General features: G+C 43.7%; 1 protein-coding gene across 1 annotated transcript in view; it reads left to right on the top strand.

The window, feature by feature from the left end:
* The window catches only part of cdkl5 (cyclin dependent kinase like 5), a 41,679-nt gene that overhangs the window by 7,710 nt on the left and 9,275 nt on the right, over positions 1-24,694 (top strand). The window contains exons 3-15 of the mRNA XM_083758947.1: positions 12,923-12,968; positions 13,751-13,887; positions 14,402-14,522; positions 15,052-15,111; positions 15,988-16,078; positions 17,429-17,531; positions 17,985-18,071; positions 18,731-18,811; positions 19,273-19,448; positions 20,433-21,265; positions 21,964-22,307; positions 22,722-22,823; positions 23,631-23,742. Of these exons, the coding sequence (XP_083615073.1) occupies positions 12,923-12,968; positions 13,751-13,887; positions 14,402-14,522; positions 15,052-15,111; positions 15,988-16,078; positions 17,429-17,531; positions 17,985-18,071; positions 18,731-18,811; positions 19,273-19,448; positions 20,433-21,265; positions 21,964-22,307; positions 22,722-22,823; positions 23,631-23,742 (2,293 nt within the window). The remainder of the gene's footprint in view (positions 1-12,922; positions 12,969-13,750; positions 13,888-14,401; positions 14,523-15,051; positions 15,112-15,987; positions 16,079-17,428; positions 17,532-17,984; positions 18,072-18,730; positions 18,812-19,272; positions 19,449-20,432; positions 21,266-21,963; positions 22,308-22,721; positions 22,824-23,630; positions 23,743-24,694) is intronic.

The raw sequence follows: 24,694 nt of genomic DNA, 5'->3' as shown, positions 1-24,694 counted from the left end.
TAGAATCTACTAGGCTACACGCTTGATTAGAATAGGATATAATAGGCTCCAGGTTGTGTTTTCATTACTACCATATTTTACAACAAATGGTAAAAAATCTCAATTTGAATCTCAATTATACTACTGTGCTGTACTGCTATTGCTGTGTATTTTTATTTAATTTGTGCTTGTGTGAACCACTTAAACTCAATACTTAGTAGTTTACCGGATTCCCAAGGGCCCTATAATAAAACTCTTGTTTTCACTCAACACAAAATATCTAATTGAATTTTAGTATTGATCATAGCAATGATCTAGATTGACACAACTAGCAGATTCCTGTTTCTAATGTAAATCATAATGCTCTAAGGCCTAGGGTTTTGAGCATTATGACTTTGAATTTAATAAGAACTAGAAATGCACTCACCACTGGCATCACCGTGGCCAAAAAACAATATAGGGGGTGATCAGGTCCAGAACCCGGGCAGAGGCTTTTGTGCTGGCTCAGGACAACCGGAAATGCATTCCCCACCCAGTTTTTATGTATGTGTCCCTTTTATGTCCATATATGGAGTTATTTGTCAAGCATGCCAAATGAGGCTTTTGTGCTGGTTCTGGACAACCGGAAATGCAGAGTACCCGTTCAACCCATCTGTCTGTGTCCCTTTTATGCCCATATATGGAGATTGTGATGTCAGAGTGTTGTGATGTCAGAACAGGCCAGCTTTTGGAGTTCTGTGTCAGGCATGCCCAAATATGGAGTGGTGTCGCCTGGTGTAGCCCGGGCAGAGGCCTTTTTGTGGCAGTTCTGGACAACCGTGGGTCCGACCAACTCGACACCGGCCATTTTGCTACAGGGTTTAAAAACATGGCATAAAAACAGCAAAGGCAGTCAAACAATTGATTGATACTAGGCTAAAGGGTCACATTTCAAACTACGTCAAATCAAAATATAGAGAAGGAAAAAAGGCCCAAGAAAACGGGGAGGGCATATTCCACAGACGTAAACGGTGGCAGTTGGTGCCCAACATCCTACCCAATGAGAGCTAGAGTATAACCGTAGATTGATGAATAGGTTGCTGGAGCTAAACAGATAACAGTAATCGACTTCTTGCAGAATTACAGTTCTGGTTTTATAGCAACTTGAAAGATTTACCTATTGTCATGGCTTGCTTTGCAAATTGCGTATTGAAAAAATTTGAAGCTGTATCCATTTTAATCTGGTGATCTAAAGCTGTGTTTACATCAGTGGAACATTAGAAATGAATGTATACAGTATGATGGCTTTGTTGGTTGTAAAGGCAAATCAATGGAAGTCACTGGAGGTTACATATGAGATATGGTACACATGGAAAATCACCAGTGTTCATTTATACATTTAGAAATCATCCCGTCCTATTCTAAGAAAAGATCATGTCTTAGACGGCCCACCGCGGTCCCGTCGCTAGTTGCGGTAGATTTAATCATACTTCCTGTTGTTGTCGATCGGTGTTTTGGCTACATTTTGCTGCTACAGCCACATCTGGGATTGATTGATTGATTGATTGAAATATTTATTAACAGTTTGCAGATTTTACAGTACATTTCAAGCACAAACTCAATACAAAGACTGTTAACTGTGAGTGGACGACCCAATTAAGCATTACACTTGTTTACAACAGGGTCCACATTGTTCAATTCATCAAAACATTTAGAGACATACAAATAGACATTTCTATGTAGCTAAAGAACAGAACAGGAATTCATCATATAGGAAGCAAAAAGGGAAAAGATACATATACAGTGAGGGGAAAGGGGGGGGGGGTGGGGTGGGGGGGGATTCAGATCTTACAGAGGCCAGTTTCGAATTGCAGCCATCCGTAGGTGCCCTTTGAGAGCGGTTTTGAAGGAGTCAAGGGATTCACATGTCTTAATGACTGTTGGTAGGGCGTTCCACATTTTGGTGGCATAGGAGCGAAAATAATTTAGTCCCTTGTTTGTGCCGAATCTGGGTTGTACATGGTTTGTTGCACTCCCTCTGGTGTTGTGGGTGTGGACTTCGTTTACATTAAGGAAGTATTTAGACAGGTACATGGGTATCTTGGTGGTGTAACGAATCTTGTGGACCAGACCCATTGCAAGATGCTGTACTCTGTCGTTGACCCTAAGCCATCCCAGCCTGTCAAAGTGGGCAGGGGTGAGGTGGGTTCGGGGGGTGAGGCCAAGTAGGCGCCTGACCAGTTTGTTTTGGGAGGTCTGGAGCCTTGTTTTAAGGGCCTTTGAGGTGCTGTGGTACCAAGAGGTGGATGCATAGTCAAAGAAACCTTGTACGAGGGCTCCTGTTACGGTCTTCAAGGTGTTTTTGCTGACCAGTGAAGAGATCCTGTAAAGGAATCTTGTTCTTTGATTGACTTTTTTGATTACGTTGGTGGCCATTTTATCACCGGAAAGATTGGCCTCCAGGATGGAACCTAGGTAGGTAATTTGATCTTTTCGTGGGATAATATTGTCACCCACTCTAACCAAGAAGCCATCTGCCTTGCTGAGATTACTATTTGATCCGAAGAGAATGGATTCAGTTTTTCCCAGGTGTAAGGATAGTTTGTTATCGGCGAGCCAGGTGCAGATTCTACCGAGTTCAGAGCTGAGGGTCCTTTCAACCTGCAGTTTGTTCCTGTCCAGTATGGAGTGGTTCACGGTGTCAAAAGCCTTTTGGAGGTCCAGCATGACCATGCCGCAGTATTTTCCAGCGTCCACCTCGTGTTTGATGTGGTCGCTCAAATAGAGGAGGCATGTGTCAGTGGAGTGGGATGTTCTGAAACCAGATTGGAACTCGTACAGCAATTTATTAGTGGCAAGATACTTTTCAACCTGTTCATAGACTATTTTTTCCATCACTTTCGAGATGGAGCTTAGAATAGAAATAGGGCGGTAGTTGCCAGGTTCTAATTTACTCCCTTTTTTGTACAGGGGGGTTACTTTGGCCAGTTTAAAATCTTGGGGGACCTGTCCCTGTTTGATGGAGAGGTTTACTATGTGGGTGATGACGGGAGCTATGGAAATGGCTGAGTCTCTGAGAAATTTGGAGGGAATATTGTCATGGCCAGTGGCCTTGTGGGGTTGGAGGGCACTCCGTTTTTTAAGTACCTCCTCAGTTGTTACCATTGCCATTTTAAAATCATCTTTACAAACACCTAGGTTTTTGTAGAAGGCTTTGATGTGTTCTACACCAAAACGCCCAGAGTGGGAGGGCAGTTTGTTAACCAGCATTGTTGCAATGTTTGTAAAGAAGATGTTCAAGTGGTTTGCTACATCAAGCTTGTCAGTGATGAGGGTGTTATTCGATTTGATGTTTATGTTAGTAAACCTGGTTTTTAGTTTCTGACCACAGCCTAGTTGGTTGTTTAGTAGCTTCCAAAGCTCCCGAGGATTGTTTTTAATTTCCTCGGCTTTATCATTGATAAAGTTACTTTTTGCTGATTTGGTCATGGCAATAACACCGTTTCTTAGCTTGTTACATTGGGTTTTTAGGATGTACAGTTTGGTTTGGAGATCACTGTCGAAGCGCTTGGCTAGCTTGGACTTGCATTTAAGAAGTTCAGAGCATTTGTTGTCCCTGGTTTCAGATTCAGATCTTACAGAGGCCAGTTTCGAATTGCAGCCATCCGTAGGTGCCCTTTGAGAGCGGTTTTGAAGGAGTCAAGGGATTCACATGTCTTAATGACTGTTGGTAGGGCGTTCCACATTTTGGTGGCATAGGAGCGAAAATAATTTAGTCCCTTGTTTGTGCCGAATCTGGGTTGTACATGGTTTGTTGCACTCCCTCTGGTGTTGTGGGTGTGGACTTCGTTTACATTAAGGAAGTATTTAGACAGGTACATGGGTATCTTGGTGGTGTAACGAATCTTGTGGACCAGACCCATTGCAAGATGCTGTACTCTGTCGTTGACCCTAAGCCATCCCAGCCTGTCAAAGTGGGCAGGGGTGAGGTGGGTTCGGGGGGTGAGGCCAAGTAGGCGCCTGACCAGTTTGTTTTGGGAGGTCTGGAGCCTTGTTTTAAGGGCCTTTGAGGTGCTGTGGTACCAAGAGGTGGATGCATAGTCAAAGAAACCTTGTACGAGGGCTCCTGTTACGGTCTTCAAGGTGTTTTTGCTGACCAGTGAAGAGATCCTGTAAAGGAATCTTGTTCTTTGATTGACTTTTTTGATTACGTTGGTGGCCATTTTATCACCGGAAAGATTGGCCTCCAGGATGGAACCTAGGTAGGTAATTTGATCTTTTCGTGGGATAATATTGTCACCCACTCTAACCAAGAAGCCATCTGCCTTGCTGAGATTACTATTTGATCCGAAGAGAATGGATTCAGTTTTTCCCAGGTGTAAGGATAGTTTGTTATCGGCGAGCCAGGTGCAGATTCTACCGAGTTCAGAGCTGAGGGTCCTTTCAACCTGCAGTTTGTTCCTGTCCAGTATGGAGTGGTTCACGGTGTCAAAAGCCTTTTGGAGGTCCAGCATGACCATGCCGCAGTATTTTCCAGCGTCCACCTCGTGTTTGATGTGGTCGCTCAAATAGAGGAGGCATGTGTCAGTGGAGTGGGATGTTCTGAAACCAGATTGGAACTCGTACAGCAATTTATTAGTGGCAAGATACTTTTCAACCTGTTCATAGACTATTTTTTCCATCACTTTCGAGATGGAGCTTAGAATAGAAATAGGGCGGTAGTTGCCAGGTTCTAATTTACTCCCTTTTTTGTACAGGGGGGTTACTTTGGCCAGTTTAAAATCTTGGGGGACCTGTCCCTGTTTGATGGAGAGGTTTACTATGTGGGTGATGACGGGAGCTATGGAAATGGCTGAGTCTCTGAGAAATTTGGAGGGAATATTGTCATGGCCAGTGGCCTTGTGGGGTTGGAGGGCACTCCGTTTTTTAAGTACCTCCTCAGTTGTTACCATTGCCATTTTAAAATCATCTTTACAAACACCTAGGTTTTTGTAGAAGGCTTTGATGTGTTCTACACCAAAACGCCCAGAGTGGGAGGGCAGTTTGTTAACCAGCATTGTTGCAATGTTTGTAAAGAAGATGTTCAAGTGGTTTGCTACATCAAGCTTGTCAGTGATGAGGGTGTTATTCGATTTGATGTTTATGTTAGTAAACCTGGTTTTTAGTTTCTGACCACAGCCTAGTTGGTTGTTTAGTAGCTTCCAAAGCTCCCGAGGATTGTTTTTAATTTCCTCGGCTTTATCATTGATAAAGTTACTTTTTGCTGATTTGGTCATGGCAATAACACCGTTTCTTAGCTTGTTACATTGGGTTTTTAGGATGTACAGTTTGGTTTGGAGATCACTGTCGAAGCGCTTGGCTAGCTTGGACTTGCATTTAAGAAGTTCAGAGCATTTGTTGTCTCTGGTTTTCATTGCAGCCAGTTTTGACCCTGACGGTTCGCAAAGGAGCCATGATGTTTAGTACTGATGTAAATTTGGTTTTAAAGCCAAGCCATGCTTCTTCGACTAGTGAGCTCCTGAGCACATCGGACCAATCCAGACTCTCCAGTTCAAGGTTAAAGGCCTCGCTAGAGTAGGTTTTGAGGTCCCTCGATATGACTGTTTTGTGACAGTCAAACTTTAGTTTTTGTATTTTGCGGGTACAGAAAATCATAAAATGATCACTGAGCCCACAAACAATAACCCCTTTCTTGGAGATTCTGGATTTGTCCAAGGTTAGAATGAGATCAATGACAGTTTGAGTAGAATCACACACTCTTGTGGGTTGGGTAATTAGCTGACTGACACCATGCAGATCACAAAACCGACTAAATGACTTAAACACAGGTGCTTCCTTACGAAGCATATCCGTATTGTAGTCGCCAATCAGGATTTTCTCTACACAATCCTCCCCAGCTAAGCACCCCTCAAGTATATCATAGAATCCATTCTGATCGGGCGGTCTATAGACGGTGCCAACTAATACTGATTTAGCATTTTTGAAAATGAATTCAACCCACACAGTTTCAATTTCATCATGCTGTAAGTCAGTACGAGTAACATATTCAGTGTCTTTGTGAATATACATGCACACGCCACATGCACCATGTGGTCCATCCTGATGGTGGCCGTGTTGACTGTAGACAGTGATACTGGGTCCACGGCTGGGGTGGGGATGTGGGAGGGTGGTGGTCCATTGTCCTCAGTGGCCCTGGATTGACTGGGGGTGTGGGGGAGGGGGGGATGTTCCTCGATGATCGCTGCCCAGCAAACAAGCAAACAAGACGCCTGCAGCGGTATCCCGCGCCGATCTTGAAGTTGCGTCCGTGGTCCATTCCGTGGTGGAGGCGGCGCTCTGGAGGGCGTGGAAGCCGTGGCGCGGATAACATCCGGTCCTTCGGTAAAAGTGCTCCGCTGCTATAAATCTCTGATATGATTTTATGGATTAAATAACCCCGGGCAATCGGAGTGTTAAGACACATGCGTGGCCGATTAAGACACATGCGTGGCCGGTTAAGACACATGCGTGGCCGGTTATGACACATGCGTGACCGGTTAAGACACATGCGTGGCCGATTAAGACACATGCGTGGCCGGTTAAGACACATGCGTGGCCGGTTAAGACACATGCGTGACCGGTTAAGACACATGCATGGCCGGCCGGTTAAGACACATGCATGGCCGGTTAAGACACATGCGTGACCGGTTAAGACACATGCGTGGCCGGTTAAGACACATGCGTGGCCGGTTAAGACACATGCGTGGCCGGTTAAGACACATGCGTGGCCGGTTAAGACACATGCGTGGCCGGTTAAGACACATGCGTGGCCGGTTAAGACACATGCGTGGCCGGTTAAGACACATGCGTGACCGGTTAAGACTCACCCGTTACTCCGACATGCGTGGCCATTAAGACACCGTGCGGTTAGGGTTAGGTTAGGGTTTGGGGTAGGGTGTCGGACTGTACATCAGACCAAAGATATGCACCCTGCTTATGCCAGAGCTCGGCCTCCTGACCAGTCGGCTCTCAGTGTGGTCCTTGTTGGAAGGACAGTGAGCTCAAAAGGACAATGGCTCTGCAGAGGAACAAGAGAAAACAAAGACACATTACATCATGGTTTTACATTCACCATCGCTGATGAGCAGCACTTTGTAGGCAAGGAGGGAGGCTTGTTCAGGAACTCCATTATATCATAATGATATGGCTCTGCATCAATGTAATAAACAAATGCGCTGTGAGCCAACGTGAGCCATGATGTCATAAGTTTTGCGGATTCACCGTTTTGTCTGTTTATATGGAGACCATAGGAAACGGCGTTCTCAAAGATTTCCACTCTGGGAGGTGGTTTCACTTCGTTGCGTTTTCACCTCCTGAGAACACGGTTCTCGTCTAAATGACAGCAGCAAACGATACTTTATTTTGACGTTTTATATGAACACCATCCTCCTGTAAAAAGCACCTGGGAGGTCGGGGTTCGATCCCCGGCCGGGTCATACCAAAGACTCTAAAAATGGGACCCAGTGCCTCCCTGCTTGACACTCAGCATCAAGGGTTGGATTGGGGGTAAGTCCCTGCGACATACTAGCGTCATGTCCAGGGGGTGTACTTGTACATCAAGCTGCCTCATGCTACAGAAACAGGAGATAGGCTCCTGCCCTATGGGCCTCATGGCTCGGCAAGGCTACTTACAGTGAAGGCTTGTGTGGTCCGGCATGAAGATGCAAGTCATTCAAATGATTGCAACACCAACACATCTGTCAACAACTTGCCCTCTTTTTCTCTTGAAATAAGTGTTACTGCCATCTTGTTGCTAGATACTTTTAAAGGAAGAGACATAATAATAATAATAAAACTTTATTTGTATAGCACCTTCTTTCATGACATGAAATGCAGCTCAAAGTGCATTACAGAGCAATGGAGAAAAAAATAAAATAAAAGCAAGGCATGAAACATTAAAATAATAGCAGTAATGCAATACAGTGAGGACATGAATAACAAGGAATTTAAAAGATCAACTAAAAGCAAGAGTGTAGAAGTAGGTCTTGAGCTGTGCTTTAAAAATGTCTACAGAGGCTGCCTGTTGAAGGTACAGTGGAAGTTTGTTCCACGCCGCCGGCCTGTAGAAGCAGAAAGCACTGACGCCACCGTGTTTTATAGTTCACATTTTTTAGGCACAGCGAGCAGGCCAGCAGTGGAAGACCTGAGGGGGGGGCGGTTTGGGACATATTTAGGCAGGCAGTCATGTAGGTAGGAAGGTGCGAGACCATTGAGAGCTTTATAAAAAAGTAAAATAAATTTAAAATCCATCCTAAAAACAACCGGAAGCCAATGCAGTGAAGCAAAAAATTGAGTAATATGTTCTCTGTTCTCACAACTCCCTTCAGCCCCACTCCATTCCTCCCCAAACACCCACTGTAAAGACATACGGTACTGTACAAACATTCACTTCACATCTGTATATAAACCCTCCCAACCCCCCCCCCCCCCCCCCCATTCTACTGAAAAGGAAAGAAAAAGGAAAAAACTAAAAATAATAATACTCAAATCACAGTTAAGAGTTTTATAAAATAAAATAAAATACTCATGTGCATACATACTTCAGCCTGTTAATCATATAGGTGAGAAAAACACTGTTGTCACATTCCACATTTCCATTTGCAACGGGTTGGTCAATTCTGCTAGCCATGCATTAAAAGAGGGTACACTCCTTTCCAATGGATCAGAATATTCCTTTTTGCGATAACCATGCCATATTGTATAGCTTTATGTTGGTAATGAGATAGAAATGACAGGTCTTGAAATCCACCCAGAATAGCACAGTAGGGGTCTGGGGTTATAATACAGTCATATACGTCTGAGAAAATCTTAAAGATATCACTCCAACATTTTGTTAGTTTGGGGCACGACCAAAAAAGATGTCCTAAAGAGCCCTCTGTCGTGTTACATTTTGAGCATAGTGGAGAAACAGAGGGATAAAATGAGTGCAGGAGTAATGTAGCCTGTGGATTACCTTAAATCGGATCAATTGATGTCTGGAGTTTATGGAGCAACTGTGTATGTGTTAAGATATGATTCCCAGCTATCATCATCATTCATCAATTGTTATAACAATCTGGGATCTTTCTCCCAGGCCTCTTTCAAGTGCTGTGTAGAGGGAGATTCATATGATGTGAAAAAGTCTACCATTTGTGAAACAAGACTCTTAGAATCGCGGTGTTGATTCTTAATAGAAATCATGCGAGGGAGATAGAGTAGATTTAAAATGTGGTATATTTCTGCGCGTATAGTCTCTAACCTGGAGGTATTGGAAGAAGTGTGAAGTTGGCAGGGTGTAAAACTCCCGAAGTTGTGTAAAAGAGGCAAGAATATTATCGATATAGAGGTCAGATAAAGTGTTGATGCCATTATTCTCCCAGAGTGTGAAGCTATTCTTATCCAATGAAGGGGGGAAAGTGTGATTATAATGTATAGGCGTATAAGCAGATATTTCAGGTAGTTTAAATGCTTTCCTTATTTGATACCAGATACTCAGAGATTGTTTAACCAAAAAATGTTTCGAGATGGAGGCCAGGGGTTTTGTCGTTGAAAACAAAAGGGCAGGCAGGGACGTTTTATGGATGTCCTGTTCGAATACCGGACTACTCGCCTCGGCGAGTGGACTTCATCTTTGGCGAGTGGCCTTCCCCTTTGATCGAGAAGCCTTCACTTTCCGGGGCGGGTTGTCCGAGAGAACTCGCCCCGGAAAGTGAAGTCTTCTCGCCAAAAGGGGAAGTCCACTCGACCCGAAAGTGAAGCCCCAAGATGGTCCGTTGCTGCCCTCTAAAGGATCTCCCGTACGGACCATACTCTATGGCACGGACCCACCAGTCACTCGAACGAGTCGTTCAATCATTGGCCGAGCCAGGCCGATCGTCCTTCCAGGCTATGGGATTTTCTCTGGGAGGGATGGGGTCTAATCTCCTCTTGTGCGGTTGAGAGTAGCCATTTTTTCCCCTGCGGTCTATGGTAGTAGCAGACTAGCACGGTCAATTAGCATCGAACATTTGCGCTCGTTATAGCTAAATACAGTATTAAAAAATTATGAATTATGATCTAAAATCTCAGTTACAATGAAACTGAATGGAGGTGTTTTTTTAAAGGGTAACTGTTCCGTTTTGGCAGAGTCAGACGATCCGCGATGTCAACACCAGTCACTCCTCCCAGTCACCCCCAGGCATGATGCCTTCTACCCGGGCATAATTTCCTCTTTACATCCCCTGTCTGTCTGGGAGCACCAGAGCTCCAATAGCTATAGCAATTATCACAATTTAAATAAATAAGCATATTGAAACTATTTCACATTAACAATGTTGGTAAAACTAAGATATTTGAGGGGAAATATATAATTTATATCCACAAATAAAATATTATCATTGATTAACTCCATTTCTCTACCCTCCATCCCTTTAGTTTCCATGGTTATTGAGCCCCTCCTATATTTAATCTATACTAACCAATTATGGTAATATGAATTGTATGCTATTAGTATAAAGAAGGAGCCTAATCTATTTTCATGTTTTTATAGCATTAAATACTATATATATTTTTTGGTATGTATTAGCCTGTGACGTCACAGGGGAGCATGAATAAGTCTTGTAAACAAGTAATTCTGCAAACTGTTAATCAATCAATCAAAGTTCAATCAAATGTTTCTAAGTTAATCATCATGACGTTGTTTGTTGCACTTGCAACTTTGCAAGTAGTATTTGTATTTGCAACCAGAGGGCTACAAATACAATCAGTCATTCAGTCAGTCAGTCATGCATTATTATATAGACTCGTCGGTCTTTCCTTCCGCAAAATAAAAACGTATGGGTTTCCAATGCTAGACAATGTCAGACCCAAGTCAGTCATTCGTACACATTTCACAGTTAGTTTACAGCACTTCGTTCAGTCACCACCCCCTTCTCCCGGTCGGTTATACTGTTACAGCACTTTGAACGAAGAATATGCATTTCGTTCTTTCTGTCTCCTCGGTCAATGTACCAGTATGACCGATCCAACCCACTTTGAACGAAGAACGAAACTTTGAACGAAGAACGAATAATTTCGGTCTTTCGGTCTCCTAGCTCGGTCAATGTACCAGTATGACCGATCCGACCCACTTTGAACGAAGAACGAAATATGCATTTCGGTCTTTCGGTCGTATCGTATGACCAGTCACCATCCACTTCTCCTCTTCAACTGTTGTGCGCTGTGGGAGCCCTGGAGACGGAGAGCACGGCCCCGCCCTGCACCCTCCGGCTCGCAGCCTCGCACTGAATGAGAAGAGCAGCCGGGCGATTCCCCGTCATTTGCATTTTGAACGGATCGTTCACGGAAGTGACCGGATCGGTTTCGTTCACCAAAAAGAACTAGTTATTTTGATTCGTTCGTTCATGACCGACTCATCTCTAACGGATGTTATTTTTGTTGCTTTAGCACAGTAGCTAGCAAAGGCTGCAGTTGCTGAAAGTGAAGAAAACACTAGCCAAACACTTGACTTGTCGCCAAAAGGGGAAGTCATCTCGCCCCGGGCCGAATGGCCTTCTGCTTGGGCCGAGTGGACTTGACTTTTTGGCGAGTCGCCAAGACCACTCGCCCAGACCACTCGCCAAGGGCGAGTGGTCTTGCTACCTCCTGTTCTATGGTGAGCCATGAGGGAGTTGAGCTGGTGATTTTGCCTGGATAAGTGTCTATCCAGTACATTAAAGCTTAGAGTTCTGTCTGTCTGTGTTTCATGTAAAACTCTTGTGTGTCTGCGGCAATCGGGGGGGTAAACATGATGTGATCCTCGTAATGCAAGCTTGGCGGCAGTGTCTCAGCACGGTCAGCAGGTAGAGTGGTCGCTTGGGGTTTGATCCCCAACTCCTTCTGGCTTAGTATTGAACTGTCTTGAGCCTAAATGCTCCCAATGAGTAGGTTGGCCATGTCAAAACATATAGTGAGTTGTACATCTGCAGATCTACTATTTTCACAATTTGAAAGTTTCTCATATGATGAAGCAGTTGCTTTGCACCACCAAGAGGGTTTATGTTTGTCTCTACTAGCGCACACATGTATTCACAGCATGATAAAAATCCACATGATGGGTCAGTCAAATTTATGTTACAGTCTTGACTGAAGAGGGAATCTTGAAAAGACAAGAAAGTGGCCGCACACGCCAATAGCCAGAGTGCCAATACTTTATTAGGACGCAGCAGGTTAAGACAAATTAATCCAACATTTCGGCGGTTAAGCCTTTATCAGGGAAGTCTTGACTGAATCCATAACCTACATTGTGTTTAACCTATTAAAATTGGTTTATATGTTGGCTATTCAAATCAAAAATAGCAGATGTACAAGCTCACAGCTGCAAGCTTGTACATCTGCTATTTTTTGAAAAATCTTGAAAGTGTGAGAACTACTGATTTAGAAGGCATTTGTAGAATCGGCCTCTGGTCCACACATTAACTGCCAGGTATGAATTAATTAATTCTTAGCCACTGCCAGTGTTTATCCAGTGAAAACGTTTATTTTGAAGGCCCACCGGGACCAGTGACGTGAACTGGATGTACAATTACAAAACCGCAATCTGGGAAAAGAATAGCGATAAATGCATTTCTTTAAATCTGGTAACGTGGAGTCAGACGTCAGGCGAAATGTTCACTTCTGTTTATTTAGTTTTGTGTGTTTTCCCTCACTGGTATATTGCGTGACTTGGCATTGCAAGTCATTTGAACAGAAATTCACAAAAAAATTGTTGATGCTGATTGCAGTGATGTGCTCAGGCCAGGATTCAAGTGGGCTGAAAATATATCTCACTCGCTCTGACTTTCACCTCCTATTCTATTAATAGTAACTTTGACATCCATGCCGACCTTCTGTCACTTTCTGGCTTTTTTTCTTCTCTTGCTCTCAAATCAGTACCTATTTTTCTATTTTTTTGTGATTAATGTATAAAACTCCTCACTTTGTCTCACAGGAAACCAATGAGCTGGTGGCCATTAAGAAGTTCAAAGACAGTGAAGGTGCGTAAAGCCAGATTTTTTCTTTTAGATTTTACGAGAAAAAAGGGTTACTTACACATACGAACCAAAAAACAAATAATTTGTGTACGTCTTAGATGCCACTAGCTTGAGCATGATAAACACACACACACAAATAAAAAATAATGTTTTTTTTGTTTTTTTTGTAATGAGGCTGTTTGTAAGTATGTCAGAATTTGCCTTACTATTTAGAATTTAGGCATTTGGTAGATTCTCTTTATTCAGAGCGACTTACAGAAAGCAAGGTAAACATAAACACATTCATCAAATGCATGATAGAGGCAGTGTAGTGCCTCAGTAATCTAGGATTATAGGAACCCTGCATCAGTCTACTCTAAACAGTAGGATATACTATATAAAAATCTGGCTTCTGTCTAAATTACATTTTAACCTTTGCATAAGACTCAATGGTCATCAAGGCTAGGTAATGTGCTACGGGCTAGGGTGTTCCTGGCTTTTGGGCCCCTTCCCTCCCGATGATACTAATTAAGGCTCTGTTCCATTCAGGGTGCTGCTATGTGCTATTAAGCATGTTGGCTCACTGGAAACACTGCTACACCAGTAGTTCTAAAAGTGTCCTTGAGTGGGTTCCAAATGGCCCCGTATAATGGATGTGTAACTCTGAGAGTGTACGAATGGACCCGTAAAGGTCCATTTGGGTCCAGTGTGGAGGAAGTAGGGAAGGGGAAGTAGGGTGAGTTCTTTCCAAAATGGCTGCTGTGCATATACCCCATCATGTTTTCTCCCCCCCCCCCCCCCCCCAGAAAATGAGGAAGTTAAGGAGACCACACTTCGGGAGTTGAAAATGCTCCGCACACTAAAGCAGGACAACATCGTTGAACTGAAGGAAGCTTTTCGTAGAAGGGGGAAACTCTACCTCGTCTTTGAATACGTTGAAAGGGTCAGCATTACTACATTTTAGTGTGTGTGTGTGTATGTGTGCGTGCGTGCGTGCGTGCGTGCGTGCGTGTGTGTGTGTGTGTGTGTGTGTGTGTGTGTGTGTGTGTGTGTGTGCATGTGTGATGTGTGTGTGTGTGTGTGTGTGTGTGTGTGTGTGTGTGTGTGTGAGTGAGTGATCAGCTACAGTGGTCAATAGTGTAAACAGCAGGGTCAAAGGTCCTACTCTAAACGGACAAACATAGGCACGGACAGACACAGGGACACACATACAGTAGCCATGTAAAGGAGCGGTGTGCACCGCCAAAAATAAGCAAGGATTGAGGTCCTTGGCCTGCTGTCAGAATGCACAAGAAATATGATGCTGATCAGCCTAGTAGTGTAAGATTGTGGACACACACACACACACACACACACACACACATACAGACGATTCGACGAATGCACAGGGCAGGTCATCATACTGAAATACGTGTTCGGCATGTCCATCAAGTTATCCTTGTGTTGATGCCTCGCAGAACATGCTGGAGCTGTTAGAGGAACTTCCCAATGGCGCCCCACCTGATAAAGTACGCAGTTACATCTACCAGCTCATCAAGGCCATCCATTGGTGTCACAAGAACGAGATTGTACACAGAGGTGAAGAATCATTCTTATCCTGGAAATCTATATGTGACAGAGACAGATATTCATACCTAGTATTCCATGGCTGTCCACTGAATTGCCTTGCACAATGCCATCTAGTGCAGTGTTTCCCAAATAGAGGATTGTGACCCATTTTTGGATCACAGATGCGTTATTATGGATTATGAGTAAATATATATATTTTTTTTTCCTTCAAAATATTAATAATATAATATGAATTAAATATAATAATATATATTAAATATATAAATTATAAGGGGACAGGTTGTCTCGCTCCCTTTTTTCAACCATCTTTTTCCAGTTAATCATAAGCTGGCACCTCTAACCATTATAGAACAGCCTCCCCCATATTATACACATTTGTCAAGCTATGACTAAGGAAGATGTTATATGTACAATTGTAAATGATATGTTGCATAATTATCTCTAATTAGAATAATGTGGCATATAATGTGGTAGTGAGTAGTGATAGGTAAAAGGTTGTTGGAAATGTGTATTATTCATTAGCTTTGTCTCTCCACAGACATCAAACCTGAGAACCTCCTTATCAGCTCTGAGGACATTCTAAAACTCTGTGACTTTGGTAAGTCATCATCTTGAGCTCCTAATTTTTTTTTATTCAGCTAGACCTATTATATATGTATGGTACAGTAAAAACTCATCATCTTTGAGGTCTCTAGTGCCTGGTTCATAAAAGTGTTTGCCTGGATCGAGATCAGTTTTGTTTTTAATTAAAAAAAAAAAAAAAAAACATGAATTTGTTTTTCTTTTCTTTTTTTTCATTCATTCTACATTTTGCAGAGTTTTGGAATACCTTCAGAAAACATTCAATTGGCTTTGCATCCTTGACGTAAAGCTCCAAAATACCAATTCAAAGCTCCAGAGCATGGATTCCGTGTCCTTAGTTAACACATAATCTAGCTTCAGCACATAGCATAAAAGCTAGTTTGGCAAGTTGAGGGCTGGCTATTGTCTGACAGACTGTGGGACACCTTATTAACTATGCATACAGTACTGTCAACCATTCAGAGCATCCATTAAAACCTTGGGGAAAGGTCATGTTTTCCACAATGCTTACATTTTGGCGAAGTGTGCATAGTTCACTTCAGCACCCTCTGGTGGATAAATTTGCATACAGAGTGACATAGAAGATATACACAGATGGACAACTAATAATTTTGTGATGTTTGTTTATATTAAGGTCCTTTGTTAAATTATACAAAAAAATTGCTCATCATTTCACAATATATGTTATTGGTATTTACACTTTACCAGTATTTGTGCAAACAAGTTCATACATGCATAGGGCCATTAAAATAAGAAGAACCTGGGTCTGGACCCAAAAAAAAATCTTCTTCTAATCTATGGCATCACTCTGAAGAACCAGTGGCACCATTAGTTTTTGGTGTGTAGTAAGACTTGATTAATGATTGTGTTATTTCTCATTGCCCTGACTCAGGTTTTGCTCGCAACCTGTCGGAGGGCACCGATGCCAACTACACTGAGTATGTGGCTACAAGGTGGTACCGCTCACCTGAGCTACTGCTGGGGTGAGTATGTGTGTGTGTGTGTGTGTGTGTGTGTGTGTGTGTGTGTGTGTGTGTGTGTGTGTGTGTGTGTGTGTGTGTGTGTGTGTGTGTGTGTGTGTGCATGTGTATGGGCCGGGGCTCCATCAATGTCTTACTCTCATCTGCACGTTACACATGCGGGTGCTTTGATGCCTGCACCACACACCAACGCATGACACGTCATGCACGTGACCAAAATGGTATGCGGTGCTGCGCAATTCGGCCAGAGTAAAGACTAAGTGTGTGTGCGTGCTTATATTTCTATACTTGTGAGGGCATCTCCCAACAAGTGATCAATCCTCATTGTGAGGTCAAGTTCCATGTGTCGTTTTACCTATCTCTCATCTCACTGCTCATTTTCAGTCTCTCACACTTCTGGCAACAGCATCAGCTACAACCGAGTTAGCATAATGAATCAGGTATTTGAATAAAAGCATAATGCAAATGCATCACCGGCAGTCTGTGCTGTACATGCTGTCCTGAATAATGTGTCATGCTGCTTCCAAGGTTTGAAACGATAAGTAAAAGACTCTGCGTCAGTGCTGTGACTTGAATGTCCATTCTGGTTTGGACACCAGGCGTTTGCCTGATTTAGTGAATACCCAGGAACATTTATTGAGACAGCGTTTTAATGCCACCCACTCAAATACTCTCTCCCTCCAACTTCACTGATCTTTTCTGCCTCTGCTCTCTCAGCTCTCTCCTCGTCTCTCAGCCACACTCCTCTGCTCCTGAATGCCTTGAAATCGCCATGTTCGTCGGTGACAGCCAGTCAGCCATCATCACCACCACTAACATCCCTGTTCATCTCCCCCCACTATTATCTCCTCTTGGACTTTACGTGTGATATGACATAAACGTGAGATGTTATCTGTATGTAAGCCCATTTCAGCCATCATTGTCATCAGCACCCAGTCATCCATTACCACTTCTGTGTCACTTTAGCTTTTAACCACTTTACCCATTATTTTATACTTTGGCTAATAAAAAATAGCAGATATAGAAGCTCATAGCATGGAACTTAGTGCCGCGCGTGTACTATTTTGAGATGGGTCGGCAGCTAAATATATATCATTTTGGGGCTCCTTGACATGAAAAGGTTTGAGAAGCACTGACATAGAAACAGGTTTTTCAGAAAACTGAAAGGATTTAGGAGACATTGTAGACTCAGTTCCTCAGGTCATAATGGGGTAAATGACAAAATGATCCTTTTCTGATCAGAGATTTGTTGAAACACTCCTCCCCCTGCTCCCCTCCTTGTTTGTCTGTCTGTCTGTCTGTCTGTCTGTCTGTCTGTCTGTCTGTCTGTCTGTCTGTCTCTCCCTCTCCTAGTGCTCCCTATGGCAAGGCGGTGGATATGTGGTCCGTGGGTTGCATCCTGGGGGAGCTGAGTGACGGGCAGCCCTTGTTTCCTGGTGAAAGTGAGATGGACCAGGTTGGCGAATCAAAATGATCTCCCTTATTCCAGATTATTATCTTATTTCGATAAAAAAAAACACTTATTGCGCCGTTATGTGAGTTACTGTATGTTTTTGTTAGATCACTGTTTCCCAAACCGTGGATCGGGACCCATTTGTGGGTCACTCGAGTATAAATCCAATTCTTTCATTTAAAAACAAAATATATAATTATTAAGATTTTTAAAATAAACAAACAAATTCCATAAATTATAATGATAATAATTAAGAAGTAGTGAAAATAGTTGATCTACAAGCTAACAATGTTGCCGCCTGTAGATCTGCTATTCACTAGTTTGGGTCATGGGCATTGAATCTCTCTTTTGGGTGACCTACAGTACACACACTAGCATTTAACCTGAACTCTTGCACAGTGCTCTGTGTGAGGATGAGTTCTATGAACACATCATAGAGGATGTTGTCCTCCTCAGCTCTTCACCATTCAGAAGGTACTAGGATCTCTCCCTGCAGAGCAGATGAAACTCTTCTACAACAACCCTCGCTTCCATGGAATCAGGGTAAGGAACTGTCTGTCTGTCTGTCTGTCTGTCTGTCTGTCTGTCTGTCTGTCTGTCTGTCTGTCTGTCTGTCTGTCTGTCTGTCTGTCTGTCTGTCTGTCTGTCTGTCTGTCTGTCTGTCTGTCTGTCTGTCTGTCTGTCTGTCTGTCTGTCTGTCTGTCTGTCTGTCTGTCTGTCTGTCTGTCTGTCTGTCTGTCTGTCTGTCTGTCTGTCTGTCTGTCTGTCTGTCTGTGTCTGTGTCTGTGTGTCTCTGTGTGTGTGTGTGTGTGTGTGTGTGTGTGTGTGTCTCTCTCTCTCTCTCTCTCTCTCTCTCTCTCTCTCTCTCTCTCTCTCTCTCTCTCTCTCTCTCTCTCTCTCTCTCTCTCTCTCTGTCTCTCTCTCTCTACCTGTACCATGACTGAGTGGATTGCTATGACTCATGAGATAGGTTGGTGTTCACTGTGTGTGTGTGTGTTTTTAGTTTGATCTCCAGTAATACATTTCTGTTATTATAATTTGCTACATCTTGCTGGTATAGATAACATGCATCGTATGTTCGTATTGAAAAGCCAAAGATGCATATTCCTTCTCATCAACATCAAATGTGACTATGTGTGTGTGTGTGTGTGTGTGTGTGTGTGTGTGTGTGTGTGTGTGTGTGTGTGTGTCTGTGTGTGAAGTTTCCCTCAGTGACTCATCCTCAGACACTGGAGAGGAGGTATCTGGGCATTCTCAGTGGTCTGATGTTGGATCTGATGAAGGTAAGACATAGTGTAACAATGCTTTCATCATCCATCTTTATCACATCTCCACAAATCTCCAACTCTGGCCAGCTAGACCGCACTCTCGCATAGCATCGGTTTTTACCTCTATAGATGGTATGTGCATGTATAAATTGAGTGGCAAATCTAGTGGCAAAGTGAGTTTAATGTCATTTAACGTAATTTGATGCAATCAGATAGGACTCTTCTGTTTGGAGTTTTTTGCCACTCAGTAGGCGTTTTCGCATAACTTCAGGGTATGATGATGTCACATGCATACCCTCTATAACCCTAGTTTATGCTTTGGCTATTCAACATTAGCTTAAATCTACAAGCTCATCATCCACTATTTTTGAAAACATTTGAAAAACAACTAAATTAAATTACATAAATAGAACCACCGGTTCACAAAGTATAAAGAATGGTCCTTTCCTCACCACTCGCGTGCTTCCTCCTATCAGAACCTGCTGCTGCTGACCCCCACCGAGCGCTACCTGACGGAGCAGAGTCTGAACCACCCTGCCTTCCAGCCCCTGAGGCAGGTGGAGAGAGACAAGCCTCCCCCTGGCTCTCCCAATCCTCCACGCTCCTCCAAGCGGAAGACTCACCACCATGGAGAAAACACGGTTCCTACTAGGTCAGATGACTGTCCAGGCTTTGCATGTCCCATACAGTACCATCGCTGTCACGCACAAATCCTGTATGTCCATATTTGAACTTTTTGTGCCCACCCCCGTAAAACAATGCCCTATTTCGGCGTACAAGAGTTGTATGCAAAAATAGCAGATCTACAAGATCACAATGTGTCCCGAAGTTACACATTGTGAGCTTGTAGATCTACTATTTTGGAACGATTTTGAAAGCACGTTAAGTGTGTCTGTGTGTTTTATAAATGTTTATAATGTGTTTAGTTTGGTATAATCGTTTCGTTTCTTTTGGTATAAAATTGCTTGGTACGTCTTATGTCTTTTTTTCTTCTTTTTTTTGTCCTTTTCTGCCTATTATTGATAGGTTGAAAGTAATCTGACAGGAAATGGGGAGAGATATGGGGGGTAAGACACGCGGCGAAGGTCGTCAGGATCGGGAGTCGAACCTGCGGCATGCCGTCAGGTTGGCGCAGCAGCCTAGGTGCCCGGATGGTTGAGCTAACTGTCTGGGCCAGTATGTACATCGGACTAGCTAGACCGAACTAGTTCGGTCTAGTTCGGTCTAGCTAGATTTGCATTATGTGGGGAATGAAAACAATGCAACGTCAACCGGAAAACACGGAATACGATTGTTTTTTGTTTTATTTATTTTTTCTATACCGGATCACACGGCTCAGTTTTAGAATGAATACCAGGTTTTCCTCCACACAGGAAAGCCTGGTGACGCGAGATTAATACTTTTCTATTTCTATGGTCAGTGTATAGCTCGGACTAAATCTGGAAGCTGGGCCTAGTTTTCATTCAAACAGAGATCAGAGTATGTGGGCAGAGTTGAGGGGGGAGAATCCCACTCCAATCCCACCCACTCACAAGGCTTTTGTGAGTGGTATTCACTAGGCACTCATTGTTCCACTCTACCGAAGCGAAGAGAGCGAAGAAAAAACAATGTGTATTTATTCTACCTTCCTCTGCAGGAGTCATGGTAAGAGCTCGAGTCACCGTCGTTCTAACAGTAAAGAGTGTTCCAGCCTCCCTCGCCACGGGGACCTCCATCATCTAGGTAACGAGAACTTCCTAAATGGCAACAAACCAACTCCTCCCTCCAACTTGAGTCCCACACTCCACACCAAGAACCAGTACATGTCTCAGACTCTCAATCGCTCGATCTCATGCAGCAAAGACCTGGTCAATAACAACCTGCCACACCTCCTCAGTCCCACTCCCAAAGACGCCAAAGGCAAGACAGAGTTTGATTTCAACCTGGGGCCGCCATCTTCCAAGCTGCCAGAGCAGGCTCCCGTTGCCAAGTATGGCCACAGTAAGTCCAGTTCCTCTCGCTCTCAGCCGCAGGCCAGCCGCTACCCCTTTCTGGAAGGCAAGACTAACACGCTGCAGTCCGGGACGGAGAAGCAGCACGGCCGACACACCCACAGCATGGCGGACTCTGCCCACGGCTCCATGTCGTCCTCCTCTAAGAGCTCCGCCTCCTATCTCAGCCTGTCCAAAAGCCACAACGCACTGAATGACACCAAGTCTGTGGGGAACCTCAGTGATGTGCGGCTGCACCCGGACGACCCGGGCTCCGGTGTGGCGCCGGGGGTCGGGGCCGGGGCCCGCTTCTTCCCAGCCAGCTGTTTAGACCTCAACGCCACCCCGCTGCCGCCGCCGCCTGGCAGCCCCTCTGCACGACATAGTGAACGCTCTGGGCACAGTCCAGCCTCTCGCAGCGGTGGCAATGTCCGAATGGAGAGCAGCACCCTCGACTCTTCTTCTCGACACAAATCAAGGCACAAGACTCTGGCACCAGGTATGAATTTGTGGTCAGTTACTTTTAAGGGATTCAATTAGATAATATTGTTACATACCATATCGTTGCTGTCCGGAAGAAAACCACCTAATTCCAGTTTTGAGTGTTTATTTATTTATTTATTTATGAATCAGTGTAATTGAACACCCTTTACGTTTGTGTGTTGGTAAAAAGAGTATTAAAAAGCACTTCGACAAAAACCTCCTAACTCCACTTGAGCTTGATGTTTTTTGTGAAAGTAACCATTGCCCAACATCAATCTGCATGTCCATATTTGGGTATATTCTGTCCACCCGCAACAGACAGACTGACCGACATTTGACTTGAACTTTATATGGTATATTGTTACGCTCCTATCTAGGGGAACGAAAGAGACAACATAAGGATTGCTAAGGGAACCCTGTTTATTTAAGGATTTAACATTTTGACCAACAAACATCATGTCCTTGGCGTCGAGCCTAGGATTTAAACTTAATAAAAAATATATTTGAGTAAAAAGTATTGGCATCAAAATGTACTTTAAGTAGCCTACTACAAGTAAAAAGTAGATGTAGTGGAGTAGAAGTAAAAGTATTGGAAATTGGACATACTCAAGTAAAGTACACTTAAGTACAGTCCTTTATTAAATGTACCTAGCTTAATTAGTTCACACCACTGCTTTCTCTCCATGGCCCGCACCTCCCCTCGTCTGTCTGCAGAGGAGGCCAAAGCTCCAGAGCTGTTGGACCCTGGAGGAGGAGGGCTCACTCACACCCTGCCGTCGCCTCATGAGTCCTACCACTATGGGCTGGGCTACACCTCCCCCTTCTCCTCCCAGCAGCGGCCCCACCGCCACTCCATGTACGTGCGGCGGGAGCGCCACCGGACCCACGGCGGCGAGAGCGGGACGACGACGGCCCTGCCCGCCCCAGGACAGGGGGTGCCGCCGACCCGCACCAGCAGCCTCCAGCTCCTCTCCCCCCAGCTACAGCACCGGACCACCCTCACCACGGGACACTCCAGGAGCTCTTCCAGAGAGGACTGCACAGACAACATGGCGAGGGTTAGCGATGGCTTATCAATACGTGCATAGCATAGTTAATTTATTCATGCAGTCGGAATTTTTGCGAGCGTGCCTTTTTTGGTGTGCTTGGTGTGCTTATCTGTATACATTAATGTGCACGACTTGGGCTGGGCAATTCACCCAAACATATAGAAAAAAACAATATTTACGAATACAATCTTAATCTTGCTCATATGTTGCTCGTATGTTAATCAAATATTATCAAGAAGCAGGTTTTTTTTTAATGTCAAGGAACCACTTGACTATTTTGTTGTACAATGTGGCGAACAAAAACTGTGAAAATAGCCGATTTACAAGCTCACAACACATCACACTGTCTTACATTGTCAATGCCACTGCTCAACGCTCCTGTTTCAGTCTGCTTTGACCAGCACCTGTTCGTCTTCTCAACAGAGCGAGCAATCCCCTAAAGACATCAGCCACCCATGCGCCCCCATCAAAGACTCCACGAGGGACAACACTGCCGCTTATCATGCACAGCGCTCTAAAAATGAGGTCCGAGCCCATGACTCCCCATGTCCCACCATGCTCACTAAATTCATTACTGTTATCTCTGCGTCATAGCTTTCTCTGTTCCCAAAGCCCCATTCATACTTCTTCACACTACATTTGTTGTTGTACAAAACATGCATGAACAATGAATTGCCTCTAATTCGCATTACAGGTTTTACAATGCACACAAGTGTTATATTACTGTATGTTGCCCCTATTTGCAGTTATATTGGACACCATGACAGTGTTTCAAATTATACTTTGGATCTAATCAAAACAAGAAGCGCTGCATCATATTGGACCGTTTAGTTTTTTGTTCTTTGAGTGGTGAGACAATACAACAGTGCTGGCTGAAGTTTAAATGTAATTATCTAAGCAGTCATATCATGCTTTAAAATATTTTACCATTATATCTTAGTATTATGTGTTTATGGAAGTTCAAGTTCTAGCAGATTTTTTATGCATAATCAACGAGAAAGGGGGTATGTGTCCATAGAGAAAACTGAGTTTTTTTTAACAGAACCAGCAGATGGCGTTGACCTGCACTTTCCCTCTCCATTGCCTGTCATAATTTAATATTTTCTTGTAACTTTTTAAAGGTGTGTGTGTGTGTGTGTGTGTGTGTGTGTGTGTGTGTGTGTGTGTGTGTGTGTGTGTGTGTGTGTGTGTGTGTGTGTGTGTGTGTGTGTGTGTGTGTGTGTGTGTGTGTGTGTGTGTGTGTGTGTGTGTGTGTGTGTGTGTGTGTGTGTGTGTGTGTGTGTGTGTGTGTGTGTGTGTGTGTGTGTGTGTGTGTGTGTGTGTGTTTTCCAGGTGGCTATGTACCATGACCCAGGACCCCATGTTGATGATGGAGGGTCCTCCAAGGAAAACCGCATGATCTTCAGTGAGTCGATGCCTCGAAGAGTTGGCAGCTTTTACAGAGGTAAATAAGAAATGAAGTCAAATGGTAACACTTTGTAATATTTGAAGGTAGGTTAAGTGATTTGCTTTAAATACGTGTTAAATAGCTCTATATTCTGTTCCTTGCTATAGGGTGAGTCTCCAGCTCTTTAATAAACATAAAAGGCATTTTCAGGCCGGGATACCACATTTAGTCAGTATCAGTCAGGATAAATATTAAACAAGTGAATTTGGAAGTGATGACACAAATAAATTAGCATACAAAGATTTGCACACAATTAGCACAGAGATACTCTCGTGTGTGTGTGTGTGTGTGTGTGTGTGTGTGTGTGTGTGCGCTGATGGTCACTGACTTTAATAATAACGATTCATTACTTAAACGTAATTATCTCTGTATTATACAAATGGTAAATGCGCGGTGCATTTATATAAATGGTAAAATGTGCATTTACATAGCGCCTTTATCCAAGGCGCTTTACATAGATTGTGCATCAATGCACCAATTCACAAACACATTCATACACCGATTGCAGAGGAAACCATGCAAGGCACCAACCAGCACATCGGGAGCAATTAGGGGTTCAGAGACTTGCTTAAGGACACTTTCACACTAACTCTGGGGGAGCCCGGGTTCGAACTGACAACCGGTTACCATCCGGCCACTCTACCCCTGAGCCACCACCAAAAAAAGGTTATCCATGTATATGCAGATGTACGAGCTTGTACATCTGCTATTTTTGAAAAGGTTTATGATTTATTTGAACACAAATCTTCTCTTCTGGGGGTCCCTGGAACAAAACCCTTTTCAGATGCGGGTCCGCAGCCAAATACATATCAATTTGGGGGTCCTTTCCTTGACACTAATAAGTTTGAAAACCAATGTTATAGAGGAAGTGTTGTACCAACACATGCTGCAGAGTGAAGCACCATTCACAGTCACACTACTGATAACTATAACGATAATGAAGTCAGTG

This window comes from Protomyctophum parallelum (genome assembly GCF_964188405.1).
Source record: "Protomyctophum parallelum genome assembly, chromosome: 2".
In the NCBI taxonomy this organism is placed as follows: domain Eukaryota; kingdom Metazoa; phylum Chordata; class Actinopteri; order Myctophiformes; family Myctophidae; genus Protomyctophum; species Protomyctophum parallelum.
This window is presented reverse-complemented; position numbering and strand designations above follow the sequence as displayed.